This window comes from Aspergillus wentii (assembly GCF_001890725.1).
Source record: "Aspergillus wentii DTO 134E9 unplaced genomic scaffold ASPWEscaffold_7, whole genome shotgun sequence".
In the NCBI taxonomy this organism is placed as follows: Eukaryota; Fungi; Ascomycota; class Eurotiomycetes; order Eurotiales; family Aspergillaceae; genus Aspergillus; species Aspergillus wentii.
This window is the reverse complement of record NW_024467838.1, coordinates 249,985-269,442: the sequence shown is the minus strand read 5'-3', so window position 1 is coordinate 269,442 and position 19,458 is coordinate 249,985. Positions and strand designations below refer to the sequence as shown.

General features: G+C 45.6%; 10 protein-coding genes across 10 annotated transcripts; 6 read left to right on the top strand and 4 right to left on the bottom strand.

Annotated features, from left to right (window-relative positions):
* Nucleotides 1-40: 40 nt before the first annotated feature.
* On the top strand, nt 41-1,565 carry ASPWEDRAFT_117324 (aminopeptidase P family protein; the record flags this gene model as incomplete). The annotated part of the gene is made up of 3 exons (XM_040828725.1): nt 41-201; nt 262-1,294; nt 1,365-1,565. 3 exons carry the CDS (start codon nt 41-43, stop codon nt 1,563-1,565), a joined length of 1,395 nt encoding a protein of 464 aa, XP_040685454.1.
* A 292-nt stretch (nt 1,566-1,857) lies between these two features.
* ASPWEDRAFT_118242 (hydrogen/calcium exchanger domain-containing protein) lies at nt 1,858-3,316 on the bottom strand (the record flags this gene model as incomplete). The annotated part of the gene is made up of 3 exons (XM_040828804.1): nt 1,858-2,155; nt 2,214-2,510; nt 2,568-3,316. 3 exons carry the CDS (start codon nt 3,314-3,316, stop codon nt 1,858-1,860), a joined length of 1,344 nt encoding a protein of 447 aa, XP_040685453.1.
* Nucleotides 3,317-4,909: 1,593 nt separating this feature from the next.
* Nucleotides 4,910-7,248, top strand: ASPWEDRAFT_43762 (cystathionine beta-synthase CYS4). The gene is made up of 4 exons (XM_040836100.1): nt 4,910-5,376; nt 5,443-5,477; nt 5,541-6,217; nt 6,302-7,248. The coding sequence occupies exons 1-4, from the start codon at nt 5,117-5,119 to the stop codon at nt 6,923-6,925; spliced, it is 1,596 nt and encodes a 531-aa protein (XP_040685452.1). The 5' UTR covers nt 4,910-5,116; the 3' UTR covers nt 6,926-7,248.
* A 1,440-nt stretch (nt 7,249-8,688) lies between these two features.
* On the bottom strand, nt 8,689-9,984 carry ASPWEDRAFT_160709 (signal recognition particle receptor subunit beta). The gene is made up of 2 exons (XM_040829802.1): nt 9,618-9,984; nt 8,689-9,543 (listed from the first exon to the last, which is right to left on the bottom strand). Exons 1-2 carry the CDS (start codon nt 9,828-9,830, stop codon nt 8,794-8,796), a joined length of 963 nt encoding a protein of 320 aa, XP_040685451.1. The 5' UTR covers nt 9,831-9,984; the 3' UTR covers nt 8,689-8,793.
* A 92-nt stretch (nt 9,985-10,076) lies between these two features.
* ASPWEDRAFT_186033 (putative beta-1,6-glucan biosynthesis protein (Knh1)) lies at nt 10,077-11,483 on the top strand. Its single transcript, XM_040832111.1, has 4 exons — nt 10,077-10,453; nt 10,525-10,625; nt 10,703-11,105; nt 11,181-11,483. The coding sequence occupies exons 1-4, from the start codon at nt 10,241-10,243 to the stop codon at nt 11,217-11,219; spliced, it is 756 nt and encodes a 251-aa protein (XP_040685450.1). The 5' UTR covers nt 10,077-10,240; the 3' UTR covers nt 11,220-11,483.
* A 174-nt stretch (nt 11,484-11,657) lies between these two features.
* On the bottom strand, nt 11,658-13,442 carry ASPWEDRAFT_43758 (glutamate 5-kinase). Its single transcript, XM_040836099.1, has 5 exons — nt 13,278-13,442; nt 13,028-13,215; nt 12,857-12,967; nt 12,708-12,803; nt 11,658-12,652 (listed from the first exon to the last, which is right to left on the bottom strand). Exons 1-5 carry the CDS (start codon nt 13,315-13,317, stop codon nt 11,828-11,830), a joined length of 1,260 nt encoding a protein of 419 aa, XP_040685449.1. The 5' UTR covers nt 13,318-13,442; the 3' UTR covers nt 11,658-11,827.
* A 69-nt stretch (nt 13,443-13,511) lies between these two features.
* ASPWEDRAFT_43756 (mitochondrial inner membrane protease ATP23) lies at nt 13,512-14,616 on the top strand. The gene is made up of 3 exons (XM_040836098.1): nt 13,512-13,852; nt 13,926-14,185; nt 14,255-14,616. The coding sequence occupies exons 1-3, from the start codon at nt 13,621-13,623 to the stop codon at nt 14,480-14,482; spliced, it is 720 nt and encodes a 239-aa protein (XP_040685448.1). The 5' UTR covers nt 13,512-13,620; the 3' UTR covers nt 14,483-14,616.
* A 14-nt stretch (nt 14,617-14,630) lies between these two features.
* ASPWEDRAFT_43755 (aurora family serine/threonine-protein kinase) lies at nt 14,631-16,089 on the bottom strand. Its single transcript, XM_040836097.1, has 3 exons — nt 15,980-16,089; nt 14,982-15,926; nt 14,631-14,927 (listed from the first exon to the last, which is right to left on the bottom strand). The coding sequence occupies exons 1-3, from the start codon at nt 16,073-16,075 to the stop codon at nt 14,802-14,804; spliced, it is 1,167 nt and encodes a 388-aa protein (XP_040685447.1). The 5' UTR covers nt 16,076-16,089; the 3' UTR covers nt 14,631-14,801.
* Nucleotides 16,090-16,481: 392 nt separating this feature from the next.
* Nucleotides 16,482-17,413, top strand: ASPWEDRAFT_117531 (TIP41 family protein; the record flags this gene model as incomplete). The annotated part of the gene is made up of 3 exons (XM_040828744.1): nt 16,482-16,780; nt 16,840-17,230; nt 17,300-17,413. 3 exons carry the CDS (start codon nt 16,482-16,484, stop codon nt 17,411-17,413), a joined length of 804 nt encoding a protein of 267 aa, XP_040685446.1.
* A 465-nt stretch (nt 17,414-17,878) lies between these two features.
* On the top strand, nt 17,879-19,303 carry ASPWEDRAFT_43753 (uncharacterized protein). The gene is made up of 3 exons (XM_040836095.1): nt 17,879-18,010; nt 18,096-18,483; nt 18,595-19,303. The coding sequence occupies exons 1-3, from the start codon at nt 17,945-17,947 to the stop codon at nt 19,110-19,112; spliced, it is 972 nt and encodes a 323-aa protein (XP_040685445.1). The 5' UTR covers nt 17,879-17,944; the 3' UTR covers nt 19,113-19,303.
* The last annotated feature ends 155 nt before the right edge of the window (nt 19,304-19,458 follow it).

Genomic DNA, 19,458 nt, shown 5'->3' with positions numbered 1-19,458 from the left:
TCAAGTCTTTTTTCGCTTTCGCACATTAAAGACACGGACTATGGCGGACTCTATTTTAGCAGGGAAATACCCGGCCAAAGCTCATGCGCGCCGAGTGGCAGAATATCTACAGGCTCGAGGATATGACAATGCCGGAGTCATATACTTGGAAGCACAGAAAACTCGTCTCATAGAGGATAATGATGAGGCGATGCCCTTTAGGTATGACATGTAATGCCTCAATATGTCCTCATAGTTGCAAACTAACCGGCATCGTCCCAGACAACGGCGCCCGTTCTTCTATCTTTCAGGGTGCTTGCTGCCGGACTCATACCTAACATATGACATTGAGGCCGATTCATTGACTCTCTTCATACCTCCAATCGACCCTGAGGAGGTGATTTGGTCTGGCCTTCCGATGTCCCCTGACGAGGCTTTAGACCAGTACGACGTTGACCAGGTGTTGTTGACGACTGAAGTCAATGCTACTCTTTGCTCTATTGGTTCGGCACATGACGGGAAGTCTGTTGCTTTTGCGATCGCCGACCAAATATCGAAAGAAACCAAATTTGAAGGCTTTTCCGAGACCAATTTATTTGTTTTGAAAGCAGGCATCGAGAGCTCCCGCGTTGTCAAGGATGAATATGAAATTGCCCTTTTGAGAAAAGCGAACGACATATCCGCCAAAGCACACATCGCAGCTATTCAGGCATCAAAGGCAGCAACAAATGAGCGCGAGATTGAGGCCGCTTTTATTGCCACCTGTATTGCTAATGGATGCCGGGAGCAGTCCTATCACCCCATCGTTGCAAGCGGTGAGAAAGGTGCCACTCTCCACTACGGAAACAATGACCAGGAACTTGTCGAACCTGCTTCCAAGCAAAGAAAGAACAATGTGCTTATTGATGCTGGTGGGGAGTATCGAACATACTGTGCTGACATTACACGCGTCTTCCCCTTGAATGGAAGATTCGTAGCGGAAACCCGCCAGATTTACGAGATCGTTCTGCAAATGCAAAACGAATGTATCGCAATGCTCAAAGATGGTGTCCAGTGGGAGGATGTGCATGAGAAGGCGCACCGCATTGCAATCCAGGGTTTGCTGAAATTGGGCATTCTTCGCGGCCCAGAGAATGAATTGTTCGAAAAGAGAGTCAGCGTAGCTTTCTTTCCTCACGGCCTCGGCCATTATCTTGGCATGGACACTCATGACACTGGCGGTAATCCTAACTACGCAGATAAGGATACAATGTTTAGGTACCTTCGAGTGAGAGGCCGCCTACCTACGGGCTCTGTCATCACTGTTGAACCGGGCGTAAGATTCATACCCTCGCATTCCAACCGGCCTTTTGTTATCTCTAGATGCTGATTTTTCTGTTGGTTAGATCTATTTTTGCCGATTCATCATTGAACCATTCCTCAATTCCGAAGATTTGAAGAAATACATCGACATCAATGTCCTGGAGCGGTATTGGAGTGTTGGTGGTGTGCGAATCGAGGACAACATTCATATCACCAAAGAGGGATATGAAAACTTGACTACGGCACCAAAAACCATCGAAGAAGTTGAGAACCTGGCCTCATAACGCTATGTCTACATTGACTGGAAAGACCTTTCACCGAAGTTAGTCCCTATGTGTAGCAGCTGAACCAAATTCCAACGGAAATACTTATTACCTGGCTTATGGTGTCAGGTTTCTGTGCGAGATTCCCAAAACAACTGGTCATAGATCTTCAAACTACCAAGTGCTTCCCCCGGCATTGTCTGCCGCTTCATATTTGATTTATATACACGCAAAGAGTTCCAATTTGAAAGCACTTTCAATCAACCCTAGGAAATCAAATCTAGCATAGCAGCTAGTACAAAGCCTTTTGTATCTATGCCTCATGCCCCCCTGCAGCTTCAATCTTGGGATAGTACCAGGTAGTGACTGCTATGATAACATAGACAAGCACACAAAGACCACCTTCAAGCCAAGTGGACTTTCCGTCCCGCAGAAAATTCCCAACAACGAGAATCGATAGTACAAGCAGCGCAATCATGAATACCTCAAAATCCAGCCCCATATCTTTCCCCAAGCCCCAGCCCACGAGGACTGCAAGGGGTGCGTTCAACAAGGCGGTTTGAATAGAAGGACCGAGGCAATGAAAAAGAGCGAAGTTGATTTGATTATCCCTATTTAAGGGTTAGCCAGGCAAAGATCTTGGCTCAGCATTTATGATTTTGTACTTACCAAGCCTCATCAATGGCAGTCAGATGCTCTGCTGCCTTTTCAACCACGGGCACTAATATCAGACCCATGAAATTGTCGGACACGCCCCTCTCGACGACGATATGCTCAATTTCCTGGACTAGGAAAATGGCTGACATGCAAACACATGCAAGCGAAACTGCTATGGCTACAAAGCACTCTGTCAGTGTTAGCTTGGACCTCATGAGTTCCTCGTCCCGGTCTTCATCCTGGGCTTCATCAAACTCAAGAACTTCGTCGAAGATAGAATGATGACTGTGGAGGTTGTAAATTAAGAACCTTGGGCGGTAAATAAGCGGATGAATCATTAAGCAGAAAGAACGGGGTGCAACTCACATTATAAAAGCGACGATGAGAATGACAGCAGTGGCTCTACTGATCTTCAGAGTGAAGCGAGACAAGTCGGCAGGCGTGATCTGCACCTTGGCCGAATTTCCGCTCAAGGCCGCATAGAAGGCGCTCGGTATCATCAAGCCAAAACCTGCGACCAGCAATAACCCGGAGCCTACTTCGCTGATAGTTTCGTGGAACTTTTGATCCTCGCGCAAAATACCCCCAAAAAAGAAACACATACCCAGGCAAAGCAAAAGGTTCGCCAGAATGGAGCCAAGAATGGCAGCTTGTATGACGGGAATCAGATTTCCACCATTGTCATTGTGGATGAGGACCATGAACAGTACTATTTCGACAACAGAGCTCAACGTCGTCTCCAACAATATACCAAACACCTTGGGAAGTTTTTTGGCGAGCTCGCCGCCTGCGAACCCAAGCAAGTTTGCTGAAGGGACTATCGCAATGTAATTGAGGGTAAACACCCAAACATGTAGATCTGGGCGAGCAAAGTGGAAGGCGATGGCTGCCGGGACAAAGGGCCAGAGGACGCTCACCAGCATGGATAGCGTACAGGTACTCTTGAAGCAAACGAAGAGAAAATGGAGCGGATGAATTCCTCGTCGACCACTTTCGCCAGCAGTACTCACACGGAGTAATCCACGGCGGCGAACGGAGGCTTTCTCATTGTGCATGGGCAATATCGAATACTCCTGGCCACTGTTTGTCTGTTGTTGGGAGGGATCAACGGCCATTGAACAATCATTGGCCGAGGCCGGTTGGTATTTCGTGTCCTGCGGAGATATCTTTGTGGTACTCGCCATCTCGGAATTCCTCCTCCAGTATTCTTTCGTTTTCGCTATTATTTGCAATGTCCGATGTGTGATGAAACCCAGCGTCTGGCCAGGAAATACCCAGAGCCAGATATTCAACTGGGGGGGGGGGGGGGGGGGGGTAAGGCTTGACGCTTTATAAAGCAGCAACAAGCATGTTTGAGATGCCAACAGATATACACCAGTAAAAATGATAAAGGGCCAGAAACTGTATCAATAAGGAACTTCGTTTATACGCTTGTGAAACCGACCAAAACGAACCAAACGCTGGAAATCAAGATGCAGATGCAGATGAAGGAGAGAGAAAAATAAAACAAAACAGCAGAGTACACTACCAACTCTCAAAGTTTACCAGCTTTGGTCAGTCTGAGCCTCTCACACGGCCTCGAGGTCTTGGCAAATTAAGCCAAGCCAGTGCGTGTTTTCAATCGACAATGTTCAAGAGATGCATTTTGCTTTGAATGGTGGTTCTGATCGACAATCTGTGACAGTTTGGGCGCTTCCCCCCCCCCCCCAACAAGATTATTTGGCTGTTTGTCTTATTCTTTCTTATTAGTGTACAGTGCGGTAATCAATGCCCTATGCCATATACCAGGAATTGGATTAAAGCGAATTTTCAGAGTTTCTGTGCCGACCATCAAGGGAATTGTAATACGAAGTAATGATGTGGTCGATGTTGTTTCTGGCCCAAACGGCAAAAAAAAGTGGAGATGTCATCCAGCACAGCCACGTTGAAAAATAATAATAAGATAATAGATAATACTAATAATAATACTAATAGCTTGTAATAACTAATGACAACCTCTTGAGGTAATACCGAGGTAGATAGTGTTGTCATCGTAGAAAACATAGCTGATCCTTAGTCGTCTGTTAATGGGTGCGGACGTCCAGACGAAGTAGTTCAAATATAATTTGTTGATTGTCCCAGTTATTTTGCATGTCTGAGCCATCAACTGAGCCAAACATGGACTTTTCCACGCAGTCACAAGAATCACGAGGAAATACTCCGAGATCTATGTACTAGGGAGTTCATCACTGCGTCCAATCATATAAATACTTTGATTGTTTCCAGAACCACTTGCGGTGGGCATTGAGCTCATCCTGATCAACGACTGCAATTTGCTCAGGACCAACCATTATTGCTGTGGCCATATCGATGGATAATGCAATGGATAAATAGTCCAGTATCAGCCCTGCACTTGAAAAGCTCTCAAGATATATGGTGGCCCGGTGAGATGACGAGATCTTCCGGCATACCAAAGTCTTCATTCTATTAGGTAAATAAATAATACCCCATAGATGAGACCGTTTTGAACACAGAAACACCACACAAGAGAACAAAGTATTTAGTGTTGAAAAAAAAAAAAAAAAAAAAAAAAAAAACGAAAATAAATAATACAATAATTCAACCTACAATTAATTTAAATATACATCACCTTGCGTCAATCTACTGTACGGTAGAGGTTATCATCACATGTAACGTGTGAAGTGGCTGCAAACGGCTATCATCGGGAGGGGAGCTATTCTTGGGATTTGCGAAATCTTTGTTCCATCGCGTCTTATGAGATTTCTTCACTTTGCGGCTTCCTAACTCATTGGTATTGTGCTTTCATACTATTTTCATCGAAGACGATTCGTTGGGAGCTCAGTTCTTTCGGAATATCCTCCCCTTATACAGTTGATCTTTGATTTCCATTGGCTTGATTTGGGCTGTCGATCACCATGTCCTCGATAACTACCCCCGCTATCCCACCAGTGGCTCTCGACACTATCACACAATACATTGGGAATACCCCTCTTGTGCGGTTGAACAGACTCCCACAAAGTCTCGGGATTGATGCAACCGTGTATGCAAAATTGGAATATTTCAATGCAGGAGGCAGTGTGAAGGACCGGATCGCCCTGCGGATGATCGAAGAGGCCGAGCGATCTGGCCGTATAAAGCCTGGAGATACTCTCATCGAGCCTACCAGCGGCAACACGTTGGTCTTCCTCATTTTGCCCTACTTCCATTTGCATTAAATTAATGTTTCTAATCCTCGTTGTAGCGGTATTGGATTGGCACTGGTTGCTGCCGTCAAAGGTCGGTTCCTATCTACATGGCTTCTATTATTACTGTACTGATATCATCTCACCACACCCTTAGGTTATAAAACGATCATTACGCTCCCAGAGAAAATGTCCGCTGAAAAGGTGTCTGTACTACGCGCATTAAATGCTACGATCATCCGTACTCCCAACGAAGCTGCATACGACTCACCCGAATCACATATTGGTGTTGCCAAACGTCTCGAGAAGGAGCTGCCAAATGCGCATATCTTAGATCAATATGGGAACGAAAATAACCCATTGGCACACGAATTTGGTACAGCAGAGGAGATTTGGACTCAGACGAAGGGCCAGATCAAGGCCATTGTAGCCGGTGCAGGAACTGGTGGAACAATCACTGGATTGGCTCGAGGCCTTAAGAAGCACAACCCGGATGTTCAGGTCATCGCAGCAGATCCTCATGGATCTATCCTTGCTCTTCCTGCTTCATTGAACGATGAGCATGTCGACGAGCCCTATAAGGTCGAAGGAATTGGATATGACTTTATCCCTCAGGTGCTTGACCAACATGTTGTGGACAAATGGTACAAAACTGGCGATAAGGAGTCGTTTCAATTTTCTCGACGTTTAATAGCCGAAGAAGGTCTCCTCGTTGGTGGTAGCAGCGGAAGTGCTATTTCTGCCTTGGCACAGGCTGCCCAAGACCATTGCTTTGGAAAAGACGATATTGTCGTGGTGGTTTTGCCCGACAGTATCAGAAGCTATCTGACAAAGGTAAAGCCACTGACTGTCCTTTCAACTTTGTCGCTCCACTCTCTAGTTTTTCTCCTTGGAGTTGTTTATTCTAACCCGGTTTAGTTTGCCGACGACGACTGGCTAGCAGCAAATGATCTCCTACCGTCACTATCCGCCGAGGCCGCGCCGTTATCTCCCACTCTGCAGCCGCAAGGCCAGAGGGACGAGTTTGCTGGATCGAAGGTAAAATCACTTCGATTGAAGCCAGTAACTACCATTCGGTCCGATTATCCGTGTGAGAAAGCGATCGAAATTATGCGTGAAAAGGGATTTGATCAACTCCCTGTGCTTGCACTTTCTGGAAAGAAACTTGTTGGACTTGTTACCTTGGGAAATATCCTGAGCCGACTAACTCATGGACGCGCTACTGGAAAGAGCCCCGTCGCAGAGGTCATGTTCGATTTCAGCAAAATATCCGAGGTTGTAACAGACCCTAGGGACCTGAGCTTGGCAAGTTCCGAGTCAGATGGCAAGCCCGGTGGCACAGATATTTTACGGTCCCAAACTAAAGGCCGCAAGTTCATCGAAATCACAATGAACACTCCGTTGAGTGTACTGAATCGATTTTTCGAGTGGAATAGCGCAGCAGTTGTTACTGAACGGGATGAGCATGGGGTAGTGAAGCCATTGGCAGTAGCCACAAAGGTTGATCTGCTCACCTGGATGGTCCATCATAAAAGGCCATGAACGGTTTCATGAACCAGTAACCTCTAACTGATGGCTTAGAATACGCTTCAATGTGTTTATTCCCCTGTTTATTATTATTATTATTATTATTATTTTGGTTTAAGTTTCTTCCTGATTAGTTGGGGCGTTTTACATGTTTCTCCTTTCACTTTCACTTTAGTGTCCTTCTATCAAGGTGTATAGGAAAAGTGTTTATAGATTAATTTTAACATTATAGAGTGGCCAGTAGCAATTCTTTATCTTTCTGCTTATATAACAGTTATGCATGTCATAAACTGATTTCCCTTAGCTATATTAAAGTGATTCTTGCCACATTATTTCAGCAATCATTGATAATAGACTTTTTACTCTTGATCTTTGACTCTCTATAACTATGATGTTCTGTTGGGAAACATTCATCACTCTACTAAATGTAGAGATTAATCCCAGTTAAAATCAATATAAACTCCACTTCTTACACTGTTGTCTTAAAATGTAAAGTTGAATCATTTCACAGCTCAGTTATCCCTTAAGATGACAAGTCTTTTTACATATCGAAACTTCTCTTTAAATGACACATCTTCCCTAGACGGCAAAGTGCCAGTGGTGACAGTGGGTATTTACCTTAAATACGCACCAAAGCAAGAATAAACATAACTTTAGGACGATAATATGCAAGAAAGTTACTGATAATGTACTATTTTCTATTGCCTTGGTAGGTGGCCAAGCAGGCATAGGACAAGGCATGCTTAACCCGTTCTATCCGGTGCACATGGCGCAATCTTTCTTTATATCATTTATGGTTTGTAACTGGCATCAAAAATAAAAACCTATCTCAGAAATTACATCATAGCGCCTCCTACATAATATAGAGAAGGTATTCATCATTGCCCGGAGCAGGACCAAGCATACAGCCGCACGAGAGGAATGGAGGCACCGGGATGGAATTTCACTTGGCGAGAGGGATGAAAGGGTCGAGTTCATCCGGTGTAATCTGGCAGATATAAAGGCTGTCAAGGAGGCAGCCAAACAGATAAAAGACAGGACAAATAAGATCCATATAGTGATAGGTATGCAATGCTGGTAAGACTTTCTTTTCATATGTTCAAATACCCCTCTACCAGATATTCACGACCAAAGCCTGCGTTTTTGGATGGCCTATGGCGGTACGATCGCTCTAAGCTCGGTCATATTCTCTTTACCAAGGAGCTCACCCGCCACCTTCAACAGGACAAGGTTCCTACAAGCAAGGATATCTATGTCAATACTTTCTTTCCGGGAAGCATTGTCAGAGCAATGGGACGGATGGAACTTGTACTTTGGGAAGCTACCTAGTGGGTTCCATCCTGAAAACGGTGTTTTCATTCATTGGACAAATTCCAGAGGACAACGGCTCTATATTTGGCTGGAAGTGAGGTAGTCCGGGAAAGACTCTGGCGGTCAATACTTCATTCCCATCGCTAAAATGCTATGCAACAAATAATATTACTAGGAACATGAAACTCGCTCTTGAACTGTGGTTAAGTTGCGTTCTTTTCAATTGATCATATTTCTGTTGCTCATATTAGCCATGCTTTTTCTGTACAGGACTGGATTGATGCCAAATCCGCGGAGACAATTAGCTCCAGTTGAAACGAGGCTAGCAGCTGTTCTGCCCAGCCCGTTTCAAGTATTCCAGTCTCCGAGATAGCGAGATCAAGGCCAGCTTCGCTTCCGCTACCATGTCCCAAATGTAACCTCGTAGAGCTGTGGGCTGTCTTTAACTGCTTTCCCAAACAAGCCTTCGGATATATATTCATTAGCCAGCTACAGCCAATCCAGAAATTATGTAGAAATATCGAAACACCAGTAGCTAGCCAGTAGCTCGGATTGAAATACAAAAATACCGTTCATAGACACTGTCCAACCCATTCTTCCCATCTTTTCACACCAGATCCAAAGCTTTCATCATTATCATCACCCTTGACAGCCCCCCCAACGACGTCAACTTTCACGCCAACTTCATCCTCCAAGAGCTTGAAGCTGAATGTATCCTGTGCATTGTCATTGCCGAGGATGTCGTCATCCCCCTCGTCCACTCCAGTATCGGCACTTGCATCCATAAGACCCTTGCTCCTGGATTTGCGGATTCGGTCAATCTCGGCCTCGAGCTTCTCACGCACCGATCCAGGCGGCAAGGCAGTGAAGAGATCTTGTTTGTTGGCCGCCACAAGCACCGGAAGCTCCATGGCGGCCTTGGATGCCGCCTTTCCCTTCTTCAAAGCTCGCTTCTGAAGAATTGAGAGAATTTCGTGTAAATAGGTGGCCGCATCCCGCAAAGTCCCATCATCGGAAAGAGCAGCAGTATCCACTACAAAGATAATGCCACGTAACTTTGTTTTCATGTCCGTCGAATTTGACATCAGCCGCAACTGTGTAATTCCCTGAGCTCCACGCAGCTTTCCATGACCAGGTGTATCCCTGACACGGTACTTCACAGGATTTCTTGAAGCTTCCTTCAAAGAGGGATCATTGACAGACCGAAAGCGGTTAGACGCTGTCGGGACTGAAGGAGGGAGGCTGACCGTGGTCAAGGTCGATGTTTGGGACGTATGAGTGAGTGAGGATTTCTTGGAACTTGGAGACGATTTTGCTTCAAGCTGCCAGGAGAGAACATGTCAGAACATATCTTTTAACCCAGATAGCCCCCAAGCACAAGAGTAGCAAATCTTACCAACGACAAAAGAGTTGTTTTGCCTGCACCACTGGGTCCTAGTAGTAGAAAATTGCTAGATGGCGGAGATGCAACTGTGCGATAAAAGATAATATGCAGTAAGACAGGGAGGCCAAAGGCAATAAAGGCCGTAACCACAATGGCGATAGGGTTACCATCGAGCAGACTGGTAGCAATGGCTTCAGCCGAGCGCCAGTTTAGTTGAAGCCCCATCCTTACTACGCCCAGTAGATGGAGGTAATGGTGATGATTTTTTATAGGAGGGTCTGGGAAAAAGAGAGAGAGAGAGAGAGAGCCAAGTGTAGCTAGTTAGCTGGCTGGCCATTAATATTACCTAGCGTCTCATCGGATGATCAACGGCGGACTGATCAGCCCACTGCCGCTCGGTAGGCATGCGGTATTACCGTAAGTATCTGTCTTGGCTCCGCTTCCGCTCTCACGTGCTCCGCCGCATAGTATGCAATGTTTGAGGGTTGAAGTTAGTTTGCATACCATTGGTTCGCAGGGGCGACGGCAGGAGTCAAATTTGGGGAGCAGCGCGTGTGAAGTCCAGAGACCTCAATTTTCCCATCCAGTTTTCTTTTTTCTCGCCTTCGTTTGTCACTTTCGAGAATCCCTTCAGTATGAGATTTTTACACTCGTTACCCTTTGTCTTTGGTTTGCTGTCTCAGGCTCTCGCAGATGTTGAATTCACTGTGCCCACAGTCGGTTCTACGATTAAGGGTGGGGGTGTCATAACAGCCTACTGGAAGGACTCTGGCAAATCCCCCAGGATTTCGGAGCTTTCACAGTACAATCTATATCTTTGCGCAGGTGGAGACTCCACAGATACCTATGTACGTTCCGCTCTTTTGTGGGTCTGTATACAACGTCACGGGATTTTCATTGACTGTCAGGGTTTATACAGGAAGAAATAGCTACTCTCGCGACAGAAGCAGCTTTTCCTCGGGGGAATATGGTTTCATTTAGGATTGACTCAGATGTGGGTGGTAATGAGACGAATGCATAGTAAGAGCATTTTCGATCGAGCTCCGCCGCGATTGTATATTATGGGCACTGACAGGATACTCTTGTTTTTCCCGCAGTTTCCTGAAAATGGTTGCATCTGGCCCAGAAGCTTCTATTATCAACTATTCAAGTCGCTTCACGCTCACCGGCATGAGCGGCTCTTTTTCATCCCATCTCATGAATGGAATCAATTCTGTCGTTGACTCTAATGCTTTACCCATTGGAGAAGAACATGAGCGGGAGGAACTTCGAAAGAGACAGAATGTTGGAGCATATACCATCCCGTACAGCTTACAGACTGGGCCAACGAAATATGCGCCGATGGCTAAGCAGCCAGGGAGTACAATTCCGGCCAAGTCTCCAACACCCCAATATCCAACCAGTCACTATTCAATTGCTACGACATATCTTCCTGAAGCTACTGTTCAACAAACCCTTTCTGCCGCTGCAACCTACTCGGTTTCTAGTGTTGAAAACACAGTATGTACTTGCAATATTCCCTACTTGCTCTTTGCTCGGCTTTCAGAGTGCTAATAAATTGTTTTCGTGTAACAGGCATCTCCTGCGCCGCACCCTCATGATAAGAATAACTAATGGCTCTTAGAAAGATGGAAGGACTGAGCCTTTTTGTTCATGGCGGAGTTTAGGGATGGGATATTCTTCAGTGCAACTGGTTGCCATAGCTCACTTCCAGCTTCTCTACCTTCTGTATTTTTGAAGTTCTAGGGGGGCATTTTGGAATTAAAAACAATCATCTTAATTTATGCTTGTCACGTCAATTAATAATAAGAGCCAGTGTTTCAATCTTTTGATATACTCCCAACGGCCATGAATTTCAATCATTTTCGGTAGCCTGATCAGATTTACAGTATATGCAACAAGAAAAGCGCGGCACACATTTTCTTAGATCCGGAAAATAATACGCCAGTTTTCGAATTTAAACCGCAAGCAGCGTAACATTAGAGAAAACGTAAGATGTGTGTTTCTTTTTTTTTTTTACAGAGCGAAGACTATGTAGAGTTCGTTAGCAGAAGCGGCAGAACTTGTGTATATATATATCCATTCTCCAATGTGATTTATTGAGAGAAAAAAGTAAAGAAAGAAAATGCGTATCATCGTGCGGAATGGGTAGAAATGCAAAGTTGGGTTGGTCCGTATCTATTTAAGTCAATCGAGCATAGCCGCTGGGTGAACCACTTGGTTTACCATCGCGGGGAATCGTCAGGGCGAAAGAAGGATATGTTTTCCCGGAAAGCAACATATTCACTATCGGCATATCCTAAAAGGGATTGTATCTGGGTACTTCTGTGCCCTTTGATGCGAGCAACTTCGATGCTGCCGTAATTGACAAGAGCCCGCCCAACTTCTTTCGGCTCCTGTCCATGGTGAAGGAAATCGCCGTTAAGAGAAGACGGAGAAATCCTTTCAACCACAACCAGTCGAACGGCTTCTTGTTGTGCAAAGTGTCCATCAACACCAACCACGCCAGCTGGTAACAAGCCAGCTTTGGTCTGAAGCGCATTGTATGCACCATGGTCGATAAATATGGTTCCGCGGGGCTTCAGTCCATGAAGCAGCCAGAAAGATCGAGATTGGATTGGACTTTCTGAAGGGAGAAAGCGTGTATGAAGGGGGGGTGACATTGATGGTGGCGGTGCAGCTTCATCAGTCGCTGATGCGCGCATTGAAGAGTTCTCAGCGATGTTTTGGAGATACTTCACGATGTCGTGGACGTTTCCTGGCTTCGAACTCTTGGTAATAATAGTTGTCACGCCAGCACTAGTCCCCAACTTTGCAGCCACAATCTTAGTGCTCATACCCCCAGTTCCCAGGGACGAACCAGCAGACGATACATCAGCTTCCAAAGAAGAGATGTCCGAAACTACCTCAATAGGTCGTGCATCAGGGTTGGTTCGTGGGTTAGCAGTGTACAGGCAGTCAACATCCGTCATTAGAAACAAATAGTCAGCTTTGACCATGGCAGCTGTGATGGCAGATAATGTGTCATTGTCGCCGAATTTAATTTCCTTGTAAAATTAGAGTTAGTATTGCATATAATACATACGACCCAGATGAACCTACTGAAACTGCCAATGTGTCGTTCTCATTGACTATAGGGATCACCCCCATGTCGAAAAGCTGCGAGAAGGTGTTTTGCGCATTGATGTATTGGGTTCTCTGTGACATATATTAGATATTTGAGTTGAGATCTTGAGCTGGTGAGCTCATACATCTGCGATATCGTTTCTCGTCAAGAGAATTTGTGCGACAGGAAGACGGAGATGTGAAAACAGACCATCCCACAAACTCATAAGCCGGCACTGCCCGACAGCTGCCAGCGCCTAATGAGACCAATTAATTATGGAATCTATTTGTGTGTTGAATAAACACGGTATCTATACCTGTATGCGAGGTAGGTGTTTCGGCCTCTCATCTATATCCATTCGCCGTAGCCCTACACCGACAGCGCCCGAAGAAACAAGGACAACATTGTGACCATCTCGATGAAGCCTGGCCGCAGTTTCAACAATTAAAGTTAAGATCGACAGGATGGGCTCGTGTGTGTTTTCGTCAACGATGGAACTTGTTCCTATAGAAAAGGAATCCAATGAGTCAGTGTTATATATGGCAGATCATCGAGTATCCCCGCACCGAGTTTGATAACGATTGTGAGTCTCTGAGAATCCTTCATGATGTGAAATTGATTGATGTGGATTACTAGAAAGCAAAAATTCCCATATAATAAGGTACACTGAGCAGAATACAACTCTCCACCACAGAATTCCTGCTCTTGTGTGCAGTCAAACCTGTCAAAGTGTATCTTTCGCTCTCACAAGACTCGTACTCCGTAGACTATGGGTTTCTGGGGACGCTTCTTTCTGCCATACATTACCGCCCACGCGGAGATTGGAACGCCGGCGAAACCTCTCTTTCCGCTGCGTTCAGCGAATCAACTTAATGGATATAACTTCTCTGAAAAGCCGACACTCCTACAATGACAGACTCTCAACAATCTAGTACTGCCTCGAATAAGGAGAACAATGCCGATTCTACTGGTTACGTTCCGGGAGATGACTCATGGACACAATGGCGCAACATTTTCGCTATCTTGTCGGGGAAGATGACTGCCGAAGGGAAGGAACAGTTCCGTGTTGCGCGGGATATTCGAAATGAAGCTGCGGACTGCAAGCGCTGCGAGGATCAGCGAGATTATCTCCTGCAATACAGTAAGTTTGAATTCCTCAAAAAACTTGCCTAGTCATGGCTGTTATAAGCCCAGACTAACAAATGTGTTTCAAGGCCCTGTCATTCGTTTTCTGAGCGATAGTATTCGACAACTTGGTGGCGATCTGTCCAGCCACAACATTTATTGCCGTCGCTGCACAAATAGAAAAGCGGGAGGGTTCGACCCTGAGTATGGCATACTACTTTGTGCCAATGAGATGAGAGACCAAGGTCATTTGGAGGACACAATGGCACATGAGATGGTTCATGCCCACGACCATTTGCGATTTAAAGTTAATTGGACAGAAAACTTGCGGCATGCAGCTTGCACAGAGGTAAAAACGAGAGCAAATTGAGCCGATAGTGGTGCTTGTTTGATAATTTGCTAATGCTTATAATAACAGATTCGAGCAAGTTCACTTAGTGGAGAGTGCCGATGGGCACGAGAGTTCTTCCGGCGAGGCCAGTGGAAGTTTACACAACAGCACCAGGAGTGTGTGAGGAGAAGGGCGATCCTGTCGGTCAGGGCAAGGCCTACTTGTAAAGACGAAGCCCATGCTGAGAAAGTTGTCAATGAAGTCTGGGATAGTTGCTTCAGAGACACGCGGCCCTTTGATGAGATTTATCGATGATATACCCATCCATAGCTTTGTAAAACGATTTCCTCTCTTCATTTTTTTTTACTGGGATATACAGGCATAGAAACTGTTTAGAATGTACTATAATTAAGACATCGAATCAAAAGAGACGAAAGTGAAGATAAAAACAAGATATCAAAAAAAAAAAACCATTCCCCGAAAGATTCCCGTTGAACTCCTGTGAGACGAAAATGCTTGACAAAAAAACACCAGCGCCCTGGCTGAAACCCATTAAACTCCATGTAGGCTGATGGAAAAGAAATCAAAATAGTGCAACGCCTAAGGGATGCGTCTTCATTGCTTGGTCTTGGGGTCATGCTTTTTCATCCTTCGAAGAGCCAGAGCTCCGCTTCGCATCCTTCGCGCAATGCTTGAGAATCCAGGGATGACGCTGGATCTCATCAAGCGAAATACGTTTCTCAGGGTCAAGGACGAGCAGCTGCATAAAGTAAGCGGGTAAATCTAGCAGAAAAATACGTCGACCTTTACTTACCCTTTTGATCAAGTCCCTCGCCTCAGGGCTCACAAAGGAAGGGACTGCCATGTCTGCCCTAGCGATTCGTCTTTGTGTCATGACTGGGGTGTCTTCAAAGGGTGCCTCGCCGACCAAAAATTCGTATGTCAACACACCCAAACTCCACAAATCAACCTTCTCACTGTAAAAGTTGTCCTGGGCGCCTGGTTTGAGCATCTCGGGAGGAAGATAGTCCAGGGTTCCACACATGGTCTGCCTTCTGTTGTTTGGCGCATGGACACTCCAACCGAAATCACTGATTTTGATTTCACCGTGGATTCCAACAAGAATATTTTCGGGCTTGATATCACGGTGCATAACATGCTTTTTATGCAAGTACTTGAGAGCTGCAGCCATTTGTGCAATGTACTGCGCAGCCTTCCACTCGGGGAATCGATGCTCCTTCCGAAGATGCTTGTATAATTCTCCCCGGCCCGCGAATTCTAGGATCAGGAAGATCCGCTTGCTGTCATGGAAATGCCCATAGAGCCTTAAGACATTTGGATGACGAAGGTTGCTCTGGATCTCGATTTCCCGCCTGACTTGCTTCTGCACTCCGCCCTGTTGCAGCTCAGACTTATGCAGGACCTTGAGAGCACAAACAAAGCCCGAAGATCGCTCCTTTGCCAGGTAGACTCTTCCAAATTTCCCCTTTCCCAATGGCTTGCCAATTTCGAACATTCCGAGGTGTAATTTTTTGGGACCCGCCTGCTCTCCAACGAGTCGGGGGTCACCGTTCTCATCTGCATTGCGGGCCGGCAATGGATTTTGCGATGCTTTGGCGGGGGATGAACTCGAATTAATTGCGTTGACCTTGTTTTCGTTGGTATTTTGAAGGGCTAGCTTTAAGAGATTCGACCTATTAGAGTTATTGCCCAACTGTCCTGTGGAGCCGAGACCTGAAGACACAGTCGAGAGAGAGCCCTACGCGTAAAGATCAGTTAGGAGTTCTCAGATAGATCATCTGCCATTGATACCTTGGTCTTTGGTTGATAACGGTTGTTGCCGTTCTCATTTTCGTCTTTGACAGACAGATGCTCGAAACGAGCTTCTAATGCCTTGGTAGTAGCCATTGGTAGGGGATGGGGTGATGGTTCGCAGAGAATAAAGTGATAGGGTGTCGGTCTCTAATACTAGGAGCGTTACTCAAGGGCAATCATTGCTGAATTGTGGTTGAATGTCGAAAGAGTAAGAATGTTTTGTGTGTGGTGTATTTGGCAGGAGAAGCAGTAGAAGGGTGAGCTTTAGCTGTCGGCTGTTTGGGTTCTGTTCCCTTTCGCATCACCCCAGCAACGCATCGGACCGCCTCTTTCTCCGAACGCCGCGGGGTATCGAAATCAATGATGATTGATAAGGAAAAAAGTGATCTAAAGTAAAATCAACCCTGGTTGATAACCCAATCCCTTTATTTTTCATTACAGCTTAAGCAATATTTGACTTGATATGGCGTCCAATCATTGTGTGACGCCTGTTCCTGCAATGGGCAACCCGACGGCTGTCTCTCCTACATCCCAGAAGCCCAGTTCTATCTCAATCAAGGGCTTTAAAATCACGACTCAAAAGTTACCAATATTGAAATCTGATCCTATTGAAGAAATGACAAAGAAACTAGGGATTACGCCACCAGAAATGATTTTTGGTGATAACTTTATTGCTATTGAACATGAGAAGAGCGGCTGGGGCATTGTGTTTAATGCGTTTGATGCATTGGACCGCGTCGATAAAACAGGCGAGTCAATGCTCAAAGTCGCATATTCGAAAGAGTGGCAAAGAAGCAGGTATTTGAAGCATTTCGGAATCCCTTCTATTCTTTACCCTCGGTGTTGACGTGTGCCAGAGAAAAAACCCACGAAGGTATCAAAGAGATTGTCAAGCCATTCGATTGGTCATATACTACAGATTACAAAGGAACGCTTTCTTCCCAGGATCACCCTTTTGAGGAGACTACAAAAGAAATTCCGATCGAGTTACTGAAACGCCCTGACCCTATTCTATTTTTTGACGACGTCGTATTATATGAGGATGAACTTGCCGATAATGGTATCACTATGTTCTCATGCAAAATCCGAGTTATGCCGGCGAGGCTTCTCTTGCTCTCAAGGTTATTTATGAGACTTGATAACGTTCTCTTTCGACTCCGGGATACAAGAATCTATGTTGACTTTGACAACATGGAGGTAATCAGAGAATACCAGTCCAAAGAATGCGAATACGAAGCAGTCAGAAAGGTATTACCGCACCTGCACATTATGCTGTTTCGGGTGAAAAGACATGGTCGATTAGCTGACGACTTCAAGACCTTAGCAACCACGAGGGATGACGTTCCGGCCGTTATGAGAGACCCAAACAGGCTTTCAGGAATTCTCCCTTTAGCAGAGAGGCGTATAGAGCGAGTCATCCTAGGAGAGTAGATCAATTAGGAGTCATGACCACTTGAGCCCTCCCAGCCCCAATAATTCCCAAATACCCCATTGGTGGCCAGTGGCTCCGATAATCCTGATTAAGAAAGTCTGGGTTCAAACCCACTTCATTCTCAAATATGCCCGTCACAATGCCGACTGCCTTCATTGAGACAAGGAGGGGGGTCACAAGCAAGATGCATTGATGCGTTTTTGCTCTCAAGCGTGTTTGACCCGCTTCGTGAGTAAAGTGCCCATTATGGGAAGCTGCACTAGAACAGGCGTACGGTGGAGCTAGCAACACCATATAGACACCTAATATCCTATGTGATGTACAAGATATCAAGTGTTCTTTAATGGGAGAGGATTCCGCCGACCAATCGGGAATGGCTGTATATTGAGACAGCGGCAAACAATGCAAACTGGAATCTTGCCGTAGAGTTGCAACCGCCTTACCAGGTTTATTTGAAGACAACCAACACGGTGCAATTATAACATAAGCTCCACAACAATCCAACGTAACCCAAGGCCAGCCCATGAGAAATGCCTTCTAAGACTTTGAATTCTTCGTGGTTGCGAGAGCTCCGCAAACCCTATTCGTGGCCTCAGGTATGACGATGCATCCGCCGCGCTCTTTTTTTTTTTTCTTTTAAGAAGGCCCAAACCATCCAGACTGACCAACTAGTTATCACAGCCACATGCAATCAACAGAGCATCTATCTCGTCAAAATCGTTACAGCGTCCTGTCAAAACCTTGTTGATCGGCAATGCTCGCGACTCAGCGCTCATCCCATTACCTGCCTCGAGCTGTCGTTTCGGCGAACTGCACCAAAAATTGACACCTTTTTCTGGACTCAATTCACAAGCTCGCCGACCTTCCTCCAGGCTTGCGAAAGCCATCTTACCACGGCCCGGAACGGCCGCGGAGACATATGTTGCATATGGAATGACCCAGAAACTATTCGAGGCCTGCTCGAGCCAAGCCGACTATCGAATCCCTCAAGTGTCGCAGCAGGGCGCAGAAGTCCCCAAAACCGAAGCTGGTGAAGATATTGGTGTTGGGGAAGGTTGGTGGTATGAAGGTTTGTTTTCTCCTGGCGAAATGACATGCTTCATGCAATTGGGGCCATGTCTATTTGAGATTGTATTTTTATTTTTATTTTTTTGAGACTAATGCCCATTGAAATCTGCAGATCTCGGCCTCCTTCCAACATTTTCAACCTGGTCACAGGTTACATTCTTACATATGTACATATTGACGGTCCGTCTACGGGCCCTGCCATCGCATGAAAGTCTTCAAACATATTCTCGCCACCTGATCGATCATTTCTCGCATAACGCAGAACATCGCATGGATGTGCTTCATGGTCTGGCTAGCCGTGGGATCCGGAATAAGTTCCTCAAAGATCTTTTTATCCAGTGGCGAGGCGTTCTCGCCGCATATGACGAAGGCCTTGTCAAGGGTGATGCTGTTCTAGGAGCTGCCATCTGGAGGAACCTCTGGAAGGCTAGCCACACCGACCCGGAGGGTCAGGACATTGACTGGGCCAAGATAGCTCGTGTAGTCGCGTATATGCGACGAGTATTATCTGAGATTTCCAATGTGAGCGAGGCTGATCTGATATTCACCTTGGGACGCGGAAGTAACGGCAAACGCGGCATCTTCGGGTATTCTGAAGTGGATAAGAAGATGGTTGATTCAAATCGATGAATTGTGGAGCTGGCGAAAGATTTACTCTTGCAATAACCTCTGTTTGCATAATAAAGGAGACGGGATCAACTCAAGCGTGCTTTCTTTTTCTTTTTCTTTTCTTTCTTCGCTGTATTATTATTATAATTTTACGTGAGTAAAATAACAACTTGTGTCTAACTATAAATGCATTATAATAATTACAAGCGACGTTTACATATATTATGTAGTAGTTTGATCTTGGAATATCACATTTACACATAAAATCTAGGTAGCCATGTCCAAGACTTGCGATTTGTCAGTCTACAATGATAGTTAAGTGTTATGATTCATGGTGACGCAAGGTTGATAACTTGCTCAAGGCACA